Below are 14,192 nucleotides of genomic sequence, written 5' to 3' on the forward strand. Positions count from 1 at the left end.
ACTATGCTCACTTAATATGATTCAGAAATGACGAATGGTTAAGATGATATGGGCTCATCAACGTTTTGAGGAAAGAAAGATGTGGGGGTTTTTTTGACCATGATGACGTCATCAAAATGTAAAAAGAAGTCAAATATATGAAAGAGAATTGTCTCAGCTATAACATACTCAAAGTTGGAAGACGATCGATCAAGGATAAGCGAGATACGCTCAAATGCGTATTTTTTAAAATGACGTCATAGCTATAATTCACCTTCTTTGAATTCAGATGCCAATATGATGACGTCACAATGTCCAATCAGCCATTATGATCTATAAAATCATATTTACAACTTATGTGCTTTCAGAATATGTAATAAAATTTAGGGGTCACCTTTAATCCTAAGGAGCTATAACTGATTAAAAATAGGCCTGATTTTAGCATATTTTCACTGTATATCGGCACAAATCCGCGCAAAGATACCTATATTTGATGCGCACGTACGGCATTACTATTGGCCATAAGATGACCAAAAAGAATGGAAATTTGTGAAAACAATGTCAGGAACCCAAACTATGTGAAAAAACATAATGTCTAGCCTCCGTACGTGCTGCGCGCGTAAAAATGCGCGCGCATAGTGGAAAATTTTAAAAAATTTTGAAATGCTCAAAATGACCTGAAACGTGCTCTAATTTAGTCAAAAAGTGATTTTGAACATTTTAAAAATTTGACGCGCGTAATGAAGCGCATGCATAAAATTTAGGTACAGTACATTCAACATTAACCCGAAGTCAATGCTCACTTAATAATATTTCGAAATGGCAATTGGTTAGGCTGATATGATCGATAATGTAAAAACGCAAAATTGGGCGTAGATGACATCACGCATGACTGAGCGCGTTGAAAAGCGTACCATGACTATTCCAGACCAAGCCAAATGTTTGTTGACAGCGATTGTGCGTAACTCGTATTTTTTTAGATATCGTGCAAACAGAAAAGGGGAGAAAGAAAGAATAAGAAAAAAAGAAGAGACAGTACAATAACAAGAGGTGATCCGCTCGAGAAGCGGATCACCAATAATTAGTGTTCATATTTTGTAAGCCTTATGGTCCTTTATAGTGTTCATTTACTTTACAACAGAATGTCGGTAACGGATCAAATAGAATTGAGTCTTTCAATTTGTCTGGAAGGTCTACCCATAGTCGTGGAAATTCATTTACAGTGTTGAATTTGAAGGCTTCAGTTCTGGCAAAGTGGTGTTTGAATGTTAGCATATCCAGGTATCGTGGATTTACAGTGGTATTTAATGTAACAATATCGCAATTAATTTTTCCAGTAAGGCAGTTAGCTGTGAAGATGATATTAATCAGCTTTCTCCTGTTTTCGAGCGTTGACATGTATAATAATTTAAGCCTTTCTTCGTATGGCATTTGTTGTCTGGTTTGGCGCAGGCACATACGTGTTGCTCTCCTCTGTATCCTTTCTAATTTAGCTGAGAGATATTTTGTGTATGGGTTCCAGGATGGGAGTCCATATTCAATGACTGGTAATATTAGCGATCTGTAGAGAGATGTGAGAGCCTCAGTGGAACACTGTCCAGCTACCTGCCACAGAAATCCAAGCATTATTGAGGCTTTGACGACTATATTATCAACATGATCATTCCATGTTAGTGTGTCTGTAATAGTTATGCCCAGGTATTTATAAGATGATACTGTGTCTAAATTTGATGATCCAAGGTGGTATTTTGGAAGTGTATTCCCTTGTTTGGTTGAGCGAGTCATGTGCATCATTTTTGGTTTCTCTGTGTTGAAATGCATCACATTTTGTGATGCTCCATGTATGAATTTCATTTAAGTCCCTTTGAAAGATGGCTTCATCCTCACTAGAATGGATTGGCCGGTATATCAATGTGTCATCAGCGAATAGTAATGTCGTTGAAGATATATTGTTTGCAATGTCATTTAGAAACAGGTTGAACATTAGGTGTCCCATCACATTTCCTTGAGAAACGCCAGAATTTACAGGTCGCCATGGTGAGGTAGATTCTTTAAAGACAACGCGTTGCTTTCTCAATGTTAGAAATGATATAGTCCAATGCCAAATCATTCCTCTGATGTTATATACTTTGAAGCAATCTTGTGAAGAAGCTTATCATGTGGAAGAAGATCAAATGCCTTTTTAAGATCTAAAAAGGCAAGGTCAATTCTAGGTGGAGATTGTTGATCCATAATTTGTGACCAATCATAGATAGCTTTAGTTAGTTGAGTGTTGCATGACTTCTTGGCAACAAATCCATGCTGGTTTTCATCTCTTAAACAGAAAGTTGTTAGATGATAGTTGATTTCATTGGCGATAAACCTTTCAAGGAGCTTGCACATGACCGAAGTAAGAGCAATCGGTCTGTAGTATCGGATATTATTTCGTGTACCAGAATTATGAATTGGAGTCAGATTTGACAGTTTCCATATTGAAGGGAGAGTTCCTTTATGGAGAGACAGGTTCATGATGTTTAGTAAAGGTGCGGCGAAATAGTCCGCTGCCAACCTTAGTATTTTAGGAGAAACAGCATCAGGTCCAGCTGTTTTATTTGGATTAAGTTGGTTTAAAGCTTCAGTGAGTTGGTCAAGGTTAATTTGAAGGGTGGCAAGTTCTGGTATTGGTGCTGAGCAATCTGCTGGTGTATCTGGAATGTTTCCAGATGCAGCATGTACTGACGAGAAGTACTCGTTAAATAATTCTGCAACTTGTTCGGGTTTTTGGATATTGTTCCCATTATGCTGGAAAGTAGATGGACATTGTGATTTTCGTTTTTCCCTTACGTATGTCCAAAAACTGTGTTTATTGTCATCCTTAGTAAACAAGTTGTTGACAAAAGCAGAATAGGCTTTTTTGGTCTGTGATTTCACTTGGTTTCGGATTTGCTTCTATTTAGCTATTTTAAATAGCTTTTGTTTTTTATTTATGAGTTTTTTTATCTCTTTTGTAATCCATGGGGATCTTTGTTTACCACGTTTGTGTTTCCTTGGAATGCTGTCATGTATTGCTGCTTCCAACCGGTCCATGAAACCTTCCATCGCTTTATCTGGGTCATCTTCATCCATGAATGCACACCATGGTGCTAGGTGTAATAGGGTTTGGAAATGGTCAACATCAGCCTTTTGGTATTGTAGAAAATTGCGCATAATATGTGGGTGCGGAAAATACATCCGTCGTAATTGCACAATTCAGTTTGAATTTCATCGCAAACACGTCCAAGTTTGTCGAAGAAGGCTGCATCAGAATTTGGTGGTCGGTAAGTAAGTGTGACCAGCCATTTGGATTTGTTTGTATCTATAGAAATAGTCAGTAATTCAAGATTATGTTCGTTAGTTATGGAAACTTCTACAGGTGAGAGAGACTCCTTTGTAATTATCATTATACCACCACCAATTGTGGCAGTTGAACGGTCATATCTTGTAGCTGTGTATCCAGGTATACACGAGAGCAGATCTACATCTGTTGGGGAAAACCAAGTTTCCGTTATAAGTATCATATCAATGTTCGTTGTTTCAATGTATGCCATCAGATCATGTTGTTTATTGCGGATACTGTGGCCGTTAAATAGAAGACATGATACTATTTTTTGGTTGTCGAATAGGTAAATCCTGCGTTTGATTAATACGCTGATCTTCCTCTTGATCAATTACATCAAATATTCCATTGAACAATGTGTCTCCACAGCAAGTGAATGGAAGTGAGCATAGTTGGCACGTCCAAGATGTAGACTGACTTTTGTAATGTTTTCTGAAAACATTGGGCTGAATATTTGCACAACTTGCATGACATATTTGATTACAGTTAATGCAAGTAACCTGTTCTTGTGAATAATCTTGTTACAGTTTAAGCAGAATGACATATTCGGAAAAAATGGCCCCGGTAAAAATGGCCCCATATGACAGGTAGGTAAAAATGGCCCCAATAATCAAATTCTGTATTAAAACTGATTTTCTTGAGTCAATATATGCATTTTATTATCTTCAATAATTTAGTTTTTAAAAGGAATCTAACATCAAACAAATTGCCATTTACATTTTACTTTTTGCAAGAATTAATATTAAATAATAAATAAAAAGCCATGAATTACACTTTTTATTTTTTTTCCATTTAAATGTTAAAAAATAGCAACAACGTAATCAATAAATCAACATAAATCATGCATTTATTAATACTAAAATAATTTACTTGTGGCCGATTTCATGGTAGAGGAATCACAATTTTCCAGAAATTCAATCTGTGTATTGGTAAACCGCAACAAACAGTGGGTTAGTATTAACATCAAATTATTTTTTTTTTTTTTTAAGAAAAAGAGAGTTCTACAATCATAATTATATGGTTTAAATGGGGTTTGCAGTGTGTTTAGAGGTTTGTGGTGTATTTGCAAGTATTTTTTCATAAAAAAATCTAAATTTTAACCAAAAAATAGTTATGAATGTATTTAATTTTCTTATTGATATACCAAGTCAGTCAATCACAATTCAATTGTTTGATTTTCTACAGTGTGTTACAGTGTGCATATAAGCTTGCTAATATGGATAATTTTTTCATTCCTGATGATGACATAATTAATGTCGAAATATTGAATCCCAACACGATGGCGTGTATTTCAATACTTGGAGTATGTATTATACTTTCTTATCTGAGATTAATCAGTGGACCTTTCGGTGTTTTGGGAGGTTGGTGGGATTTAGCAATACCACTTAATCCTACCATAATCACCCTACCCTCACAATCACAAGCCATTTTAATTCTTAGCATAATTGCCATACATAACTATATATAATTCTAAGCCAGAAGTAGGCACTTGGATTTAGTTAGTGATGAGTAAAAACCAAGTATGCAACTAAATTAGTTGCTTAAATAAATGTATTCCTAATTATTCAGTTTACTAAAAGCAATACTTCTTTGAATAAACTCTAAGCAGACAATTTATTGCTAAGTTTGCGAGAAAGTAAGCCTCTTTTCCCATACATGAACTTGTGATTCAAACACACAATTGATCCACATGCTTTAACTACTGTTTATTTGCATTGTTTATAACATGCAAAGTTAATTCATTTGATATTTAACAAAAGTGAAGTTTGTGGTTATCTATGAATTGCATATTTTGGTAGTTGAAGTACTGTATACTGTATGTCATTCCTCTACTTTGTTAGTGGAATAACGTTTTTAAAACTTTTATTTCTACTATCAAAAAATGTTATTCAATGGCCATTGTTTTTTGATTATCTCTCAGAACATTATTTGCATCTGCTGTAATTGTTAAAAAAACAAATGCTTTTAAAGAAAAAAAAAATCACATATTGATCTCAGTTCAAAGGAAAAATAAAAGTTATTTCTAAATTTACAATTTTCACCTATAAACCTCTTAATTTAAAAAAAGAGTGGGTTCATTTCCAAACAAATACATCCTGCCTAATATTATAATGTGTTTAGATTAGATCTTTTGCTTTAACTTTGGAAATTGAGATCATTTTAGATACTATTTCTGTATAAACTAATTTTTTTTTCATATTACTGTAAACCTAATGGGTTTTGATAAATTTACTCTGCACTACGGAATTTCCAATAAAAAAAAGAAAATTAATTACAAAGACCATAGATTAAAAATAAGTAAGGCGTAACATATTTATAATCTATGTTAAAGCAAAACTATTTTTACATAATGAAATTTAGTAAATCAAATTATTATTTGTGGCTGTTATTTATTAAATCAATTAAGAACATAATCTCAAAACAAAATTTAAGAAAGATCGACATTTCGGGTCCATCATGGAACCATTCCTACTAAAAAGTTTCTAATACTAATTTAACAGCATCTTTTTTAACGCATGCAATGTTACTATTTTTTAAAAGTTGCTTTGTAAGTTACAGTATTGTAACAAAAACTAATTTATTTTAGTTCTCAAATATGCATATTCTTTATGTTGATTTATTAATTAAATTTTTGCTACAGGGTATTTTACAGCATTTATTTATTTATTTATTATTAATTTTTTTTTCTTGAATTTTATAATTGAGGGCCATTTTTTATTTCTTGATTCAATTCTTGCTTATACAGTATTTAAATATTTGAAGATTAAAAAAAAATATATCATTCCTATTACCTAATTTTCCATTGGGGCCATTTTACCTACCTGTCATATGGGGCCATTTTTTCCGGGGCCATTTTTTCCGGGGCCATTTTTTCTGGGGCCATTTTTTCCGGGGCCATTCTTACCTACATTCAGGATTATCCTGGGCTAGCCCTAGCTAGGCTGATGATCTTTAAATTTCCATCCTAGAACAATAACAGTGTGAATGTACTGTTATGCTTACACCATGATTTCATTTATTATAATATATCAATTTTGTATTTAGTTATGCAATTGCTAGTTTGTCTATGTAACTTAAAAAGAAAAACTTTTTTTTCAGACTCAACTCCCTAATGTATATGATTATTACTTGTGCTCTGTCAATCCTCATGAAGCTATAGTGCAGAAGAAGCTGAGAAGTGGAAGTCAGAGTATGAGGAGAAATATAAAACCACATGGAGAAAACGAAGTACACCAGCATGCACTGGAAAATACATTGTATTTAAAGCATATCTCAGGTGCCATCATAATATTAGACAGAAGTAAGTAGAATACTAGTGGTATTAATTTTAGTAGCCACATCACCATTTTAGGTGTTTATTATATTTCTTATTATATTCCTTAATTCCATTTTGGATGTAACAGTTGATAACTGAACTGAAAATTTCCCAGGGATTCAAAGGAATTTTTTTTAAAACTTAACTTAATAGAATCAATTTTCCGTTAACTCTTTTGAAGTCTCTGAAACAAACTTTTCAGCCAGCCTGTGCAAATATGAATAAAGTAAATTACCAATTCTATTTATCAAAATGTAGCAAGTACACCTGCAAGACACATGACTATATAATAGTAAAGATATTCCATGTAATTTGGAAAATGGACACAATATGTACTTTCCGTTTTTACTTGAAGCCTCCGAAATGCCTTGAAAACTGAATAATTTGTAAGTCTGTTATTTAACATGCCATTACTGTGTTTTCCAATATCTAACAATTTAACAATCTATAAGTCAAACAGTTTTTCTATGTCATTTTGTATTCGAATTAGGTAAGTGCAACTATATACTTATTATTTGTTTATAAACAACAATTTGTTTTATAAATAAAAAGTATAAAATAACAAACTTTCCATACTATTTTGTATTTAGGTGGTTCTAGCTTTTACATTAGAAAAAACACTGGCTATTCTTCCAAAATGCAGTGGTGCATGTTTTTGACTGTTTTTCATTTTATTTAAAAACTAAAATGCAGGGCAGAATATGGGACCCCGATAGCCCTGTGCCAGTGAATCTGATTATTAGCACACAATGTAAATAGTAATTATGAAGTTCAGGAATTATTCTCCTAAATTTTCCCTGTACCAGTGAATCTGAAAATTATAACCAGACAATTAATTATGATGTTCAGGAATTATCTCCCCAAGAAAAATAATCTTAAAAACAATTCTTTTAATTTGACCTGCTCAATTTGAATCTAGATTACTATTAGTAGTAGTAAAAAATAGTATTTACTATTTACAGTTACCATAGAGGAAGATCACCATAGTTCTTCCCCAATCCAGCAAGAAACTACAGTCACTGGTACTGCTACTTACTTCTAGTAGTAGCAGTAGGCCTATTAGTAGTAATAGCCAAACAAAGAATTGACGTGCGGCTCAGAATGGAGAAGACATGACAGACGAATACATGGAGTGGGGATTAAATTGGCGAAAGCTAAAATAAGCAAATGCGAAAAACAAGAGTTGAAATTAAAAGAAGAAGTAGAAGTGTTGAGATTGCAACAGCAAAAGCTGCAATTGGATATTGCAATTTTAATGACACAAGTACTAGTCCAGCAAACTTTGGTTGGTTGCATTTTTTTTGCTATATTTTAAAAAAATTGGATATGATGTAGAGTAGACATAGATAAATCAAAAAAGACATATATATATATATATATATATATGTATATCAGATATATTATGGTAATAACCATTAACAGCATATGGCAATTGCATATAACTAGCTCTATCACACGTTTTTGTTTTACAGTACAGATCGGTTATTATTATATTAATATATATGCTAAAAAGCTAAAATAATGGAAAATGGCAGCCATTTTAAATTGTAATAGCTCAAAAATGTGTACAATATTTAGTTAACTGTTGTTATCATTGTTATGAGTGAATTTCCAATTGAATGCTGCATTTTAATGACATAAACTTACAATATTAGTGGCAATTTTAGGAAAAAATGGCGGCCATTTTGAAACTGCTGGCAACCCCCCTTACGTATGAAAAAAAAAATGTTGCACATACTTTTTTGATTTTTCAATGTCTACTCTACATAATATCCAATTTTTTAAAAATATAGCAAAAAAAATGCAACCTCTGATATTGCAACATTTCGGACTGGACTATACACTTGATTAATGAGCAATGAATCCACACTGCAAATCCAATTTTCGAAATACTGTACTATCAATTTTTAAAAAGTTAAACATTATTCATATTTATTAATTTGTAAACATTTCTTATGCACATAACGATAATGTTTTAATGTACGACGAACGAATTTAGGCCTAATGTTATTTTAATTTAAACATATTATTCAGTAACTATATTTAACAGCTATTATATCCTTTAATTTAATTTAATGTAATATGATGCTGTAATTAATAATATTCGTCAAAACATTAAAATAAAATACAGGGTATAACAGTTTATAAAATTGGTGTAATTCTTTTAGTACAATATTCATCATCTCAAAGCCTATGCAATCATATTTCAAACGATTCTACCATCAGCTGCCATGGGTCCATTGTACACTTCCTCAACTTGATATTGCTGTTCGTTTATCTCCTCTTCTATATCTGGCAGTTTCAGGTCCCTGGATATGTTGTGCAGCACCACTGTGGCAGCAGTTACTGCACAAATCCTCTGTGGAGACATTCGATTTTCCTCATGCATGCACCTGAATCTTCCAACACCCGATCGTTCTTTCGATTATGCTTCTGGTTACTGCATGTATCCTCTTGTAACGACATTGTTCTGGTGTGTTAGGATTGAAGTATGGGGTTTAGTAAAAATGATCTCAATGCATACCCCTTGTCTCCGATCAAATGCCTGTCGACTTCTCTTTTCGAATACTGCGCATAATTCGGAGGGGAAATGACATCAAACAACTTGAATACATATTGAAAATACACCAAACATCATAATAATGTACAGTTTTTGTATATAACTGAGCAGTATTATCTTTATCTCCAGACACTGAGCTATTAAATGTAACAAACTTTTGAGCTAGGCCTGGCCTAATCATATATAGTGTACACTAGGGCCTACAAAATATTCTCTCAAGAGATGTCATCTCAAAGTAAACAAAAAGAGATGCGTAAAAGACTCATAATTTAACCAAGCCAGATCAAAGCCTAGCCGGCTTTCCTGCTTAGGCTCAGAATCTAGGCCTAATTAGATAGGCTAGGCTAGTCTAGAGAGGCGAGGGCCTCTCTATCGAAAGTAGGACTAGGTCGTAGCCAAGGCTAGACGTCTAGCAGTAGGCCTCGATACTAGGCAATTTATATTTACGACAACCGATATACTTATTATTAAGGCTAGCTCACTTGCGATAAGGCAGATAGTAAAACAAACCTCTTCTCTTATCTCCATATTAACAACCCCCTGATATCTTATGCATATGCATAATTATGAAAGCAAACTGAATTTTCAATAGACCGAATTAGCGACGAAAGATGATGTCATCACAATTTGGCCGAGTGTATAAAATTGTAAACAAAGCCTAAAAGTACTATTTTATAACGTTACAAGTTTTTGTATGGTCCAGGAAAACGACCGGGTAAAATACTTTTTAAAACATTGGTAGGTTAAGGAAGGTTCATAGAACCTTCAGAAGACGTTCGATTTGATTTTCATGTAAAATTAAGTTAAATATACATAGAGTTTTTACAGGCTAGGCCTCGGCCTCTGACACTTGTTGTACGACAACGCAACATGGCTGGATGTGATGATTGAGTGATGCCTGACTGTAAATGTTCAGCTCCATGCTGTCGTCAAGTCTTTTACTTGTTTAAACACCCAGTCTGCCAAAGTTATTGGTGTGAATTTAGGAACATTATTCAATAATTTTGAATAACTTAACTCTCCTTGAAATCTGCAAGTACAACACATTTCATGAGTTTTGCAACAAGCACATTCATCGACCGATGCCATGATTCATTGTGAGTGAATACACGGCTGCCATCGTCGTGCTGTAACACAGGCAGACACGACCGATGTACGTTTTATTCCCAAAATAGTATGATTTATTCTCGTTATATTTCACTTTTGGCGTACACAATTGTAGAGAAAAGATGATGTTACATTCATAAACATGTAACAATGGTTTCTGTAAATTTAAATCACGCTCAACTTTACACACAAAGCATGTATGAGACGTTTTAGTAAAGGCTATTTTCTTAAATTACTGTGTAAATCGCCTATCTTCGTGCGTTTGTTTTGGTTCGAATACCCACTATAGCTGAACAGTGTCGATCGCTAATTCAGTCTATTTGCTTTCTTCCAACTGTCGCAACACAACAGCCATGAGAATTTTTCGAACTAATTTACCTTTTAATTAACGAAACTGATTGATTTTCGTTAGATTTTTGGATCAAAAGTGAATAACTTTCCTAAAGCAACAAAATGGCCAATTCAAAGTGTAATTTTGTAAACCTTCATTTTTTGAAGGGACAGTACAACTTTAAATTGTAAAAAGTGATAACAATAAGTGTTTGTAATAAATTACCATTCCTTGCCTTATTTTAACATATTTAATACATAGAACATTCTAGAATAACAATAAACATGTTTAACCACATTGGTAATTATAGGAACACATGACACCATATAGAATCCAAGAGTAATATTTGGAAGTTATTATGATGTAAGGTAACCAATGGGGAACTTAGGCAATATAGAATGCTCTTGAATGCTCTGGAGTTGTACAGCTAGGTTATTTCAGGAAACAGTGAAATTTCACTGTTCCCTGGTTATATTAACTGAAAACAACATTAGTAGATTTTAGAAAACACCTAAATAGATCCTTGTCATTCCATTGGTTGATTTCTTATCATGTGACATTGGTTATTTACACGATTTCGTCACTTTTTCGTCACTGAAAATTTAGTTCCATCTGTGCAATCTTTTGTCCCATTTGTTTTGTCCCATTGCACACCTCCACCTACTACAATTTTTCATTGGTTGAAAGAATTTGGACTGTTCTTCTATTGATTGGAAGAAAGGTAAGCCTAACTTCATTTTCCATAAAAGAAGAATATATTTTAAGGGGTGGTTAAAACAAATAACGTTTTTTATTCATGCAATGGGAAGAATTAACTGTTTCATTCAACTCATGAAAATATTCTTCCCATTGCACTCATAAACATTCATTATTTGTGGAACAGTAGATTACCTCTACCGGCCTTGATGTCCTGTTCCTTGGCTGCCAAAGTTAGGGCAAGGTGCTCATACACATTATGGGCCACATCTTTTATCTCCTGTTGCACAGCCGATGTAGCTGAATGAATGCCCTCCTAAGAAATTAATAATCAAACAACAGTTAACAGGCCAAAGTTAACAAGCCAACAGTTAATAAGCCAACAGTTAATAAACCAACAGTTAAAAAGCTAACAGTTAAACAAGCTAACAGTTAAACAAGCCCAATTAACAAGCCAACAGCTAACAAGCCAACAATAACAAACCAACAATAACAAGCCAACAATAACAAGCCAACAATAACAAGCTATAGATAAATTGTGGGTGGAGCCTATGATGATATAATGTACAACAAAGATTGTTAATTATGTTTCAAGACACCAAATGAGCGATACAAATTTTTGATTACATATAATGCTCAGGTAAAACAGCCTGGTTATTCCTCATGATTCACTTGGTTTAACTTCTGTCTCTTATACACATCTAGATGTGTATAAGAGACAGTCATAGAACCTTCAGAAGACGTTCGATTTGATTTTCATGTAAAATTAAGTTAAATATACATAGAGTTTTTACAGGCTAGGCCTCGGCCTCTGACACTTGTTGTACGACAACGCAACATGGCTGGATGTGATGATTGAGTGATGCCTGACTGTAAATGTTCAGCTCCATGCTGTCGTCAAGTCTTTTACTTGTTTAAACACCCAGTCTGCCAAAGTTATTGGTGTGAATTTAGGAACATTATTCAATAATTTTGAATAACTTAACTCTCCTTGAAATCTGCAAGTACAACACATTTCATGAGTTTTGCAACAAGAACCACTAATAAACTGTAAATACACCGTGCTGAGAAGGGGCATGGAACTGAAAGTAGGGGTTGTGCTGCTAAATAAGCCAGGCAGAACATCCTTGGCTTTGGGGCTTTCTCCACCATGAAGCAGTGCATATATTTGATGTAGGGAATCCAGGCGAATCTATTAAGAAAATAAATAGTAAAAAAACCTACATAACTGACTATGGCCTGATCATTAGACAATACAAATAATGACCATGATTATCAAGTTATTTTTTTCTTCTGTGACATAACCACCATCTTTATTCAAAGAATCATCATTAAAAAGAACTAATCAAAGTAATACAGTACAATATTTCTTTCTATTTCAAAGTTTTGTTTTACTTTTTTTTATTACCTTTGTGTATTATTTATACCAGTTTTTAATATACTTTATACTTTTTATATATCTATATAATTTTATAACAATAGTATTACTATCTAATTGTTATCATTATTTTTTATAAATCTTTTTTTAACAACAAAACATAAACCTTTCAACTTGTGATATTAATTTTGGAATAAAATATAATTTAAAATGGTTAATAGAATAATTTAAAAATTTTTTATATCACATCACATATTATTATGTTATAACATACTTTACTTAATATAATCTTCATAAAATGAAAGAAATACTATGTTGTGTTTTTTGGGGTTTTTTTTTAATAATTCATCTTTTTTTTCAAGTTCTCATTACATTACCTTTTTTCTCACTTTAGAGGGATTTTAAACACTTTTATTACTTTATCTGTTGCTTTTCTAATTTTGTAATAAAGATTTTCTTGAAGTATGATATCAACATACTTTTATCAATATCATTACTATTTCCACTAATAGTAGTAGCTTACTTCTAAGTAAATTCTTGTCGAGCGTCAGGGCTCATATGGGCTGTTTGCCAGCTGTAGTCTTAGCAGTAGTTTTATTATAATGATAAACATAATGATGATGATGATGATGATAACGATGATGACGATGACGATGATGATGACGATAATGATGATAAAATTAAGATGACAAAATAATGTACAGTCTTACACAAAATATAATGACAATTAGACCAATATGCTCTTTCAATCTAATTAAACACAAATAGGACAGATACTTGACTCATTGGGGGAGTCTTTCATAATAGTGAAGTTTAATTTCAGCTCATTGGTCTTTAAAGACAGACATTTATTTACCTCAATTCTAATTGAGTTAAAAACAATACAGCAGTAATAGTTTACCTCAGCCCTACTTTGTTGCCTTTGCATGGCTGTAATAATGAGCTTTGGGTCAGTGCAGGATCCCTCTTCCTCTATCTTAGCTGATGATGATAGCTCACTGCACACAAACTCAAAGACTTCAGCACACATTTGCAAGACTGAGAGTGAAAAATAGAAAGACATGAGCCAATAACAGAGAAGCACTGTCAATAATACAGCAGATCATTTATATAGTAAAAAATCTAATCAGGAGAATAATAAGAGATAGGTTTGATAGTAATTGTTATTGTCGTGATGGAATAGACAATAACTGGATTTGCGTCAGGAGAAACGTATAGGTGTAATTTTGCCCTACCTGACATGGAAATGTACTGAATACTCAGTACGTTTGAAAACAATTACAAAAAAATCGCAAATTGTTCTCGGGTGGGACTCAAACCCACGATCTCCAGATCACTAGCCTGGCATCATACCTCTAGACCACCGAGCTTGCGCCTGATGGCCAGAGTTGAGTTCGAGTCCAAGTAAGCAGCGGGTACTGCAGTGTTGATAGTACAGTAATTGTTATTATCATGATTGAACAGACAATA

At 33.3% G+C, this 14,192-nt stretch overlaps 2 protein-coding genes across 2 annotated transcripts in view; both read right to left on the reverse strand.

The window, feature by feature from the left end:
- The window catches only part of LOC117111791 (probable E3 ubiquitin-protein ligase HERC1), a gene marked incomplete in the record, with an annotated part of 172,277 nt that extends 160,621 nt beyond the window's left edge, over window positions 1–11,656 (reverse strand). The window contains 1 exon segment of the mRNA XM_033254783.1: window positions 11,540–11,656.
- LOC117111812 (probable E3 ubiquitin-protein ligase HERC1) overlaps window positions 11,517–14,192 on the reverse strand; it is a 102,762-nt gene continuing 100,086 nt past the window's right edge. The window contains exons 25-27 of the mRNA XM_033254801.1: window positions 13,624–13,760; window positions 12,255–12,536; window positions 11,517–11,660 (exon numbers count right to left, since the gene is read on the reverse strand). Coding sequence (XP_033110692.1) covers window positions 11,517–11,660; window positions 12,255–12,536; window positions 13,624–13,760 — 563 coding nt within the window. The remainder of the gene's footprint in view (window positions 11,661–12,254; window positions 12,537–13,623; window positions 13,761–14,192) is intronic.

The sequence above is a fragment of the Anneissia japonica genome, unplaced genomic scaffold (genome assembly GCF_011630105.1).
Source record: "Anneissia japonica isolate Jap-2015-1 unplaced genomic scaffold, ASM1163010v1 scaffold287758_len931624_cov196, whole genome shotgun sequence".
Taxonomy (NCBI): Eukaryota; Metazoa; Echinodermata; class Crinoidea; order Comatulida; family Comatulidae; genus Anneissia; species Anneissia japonica.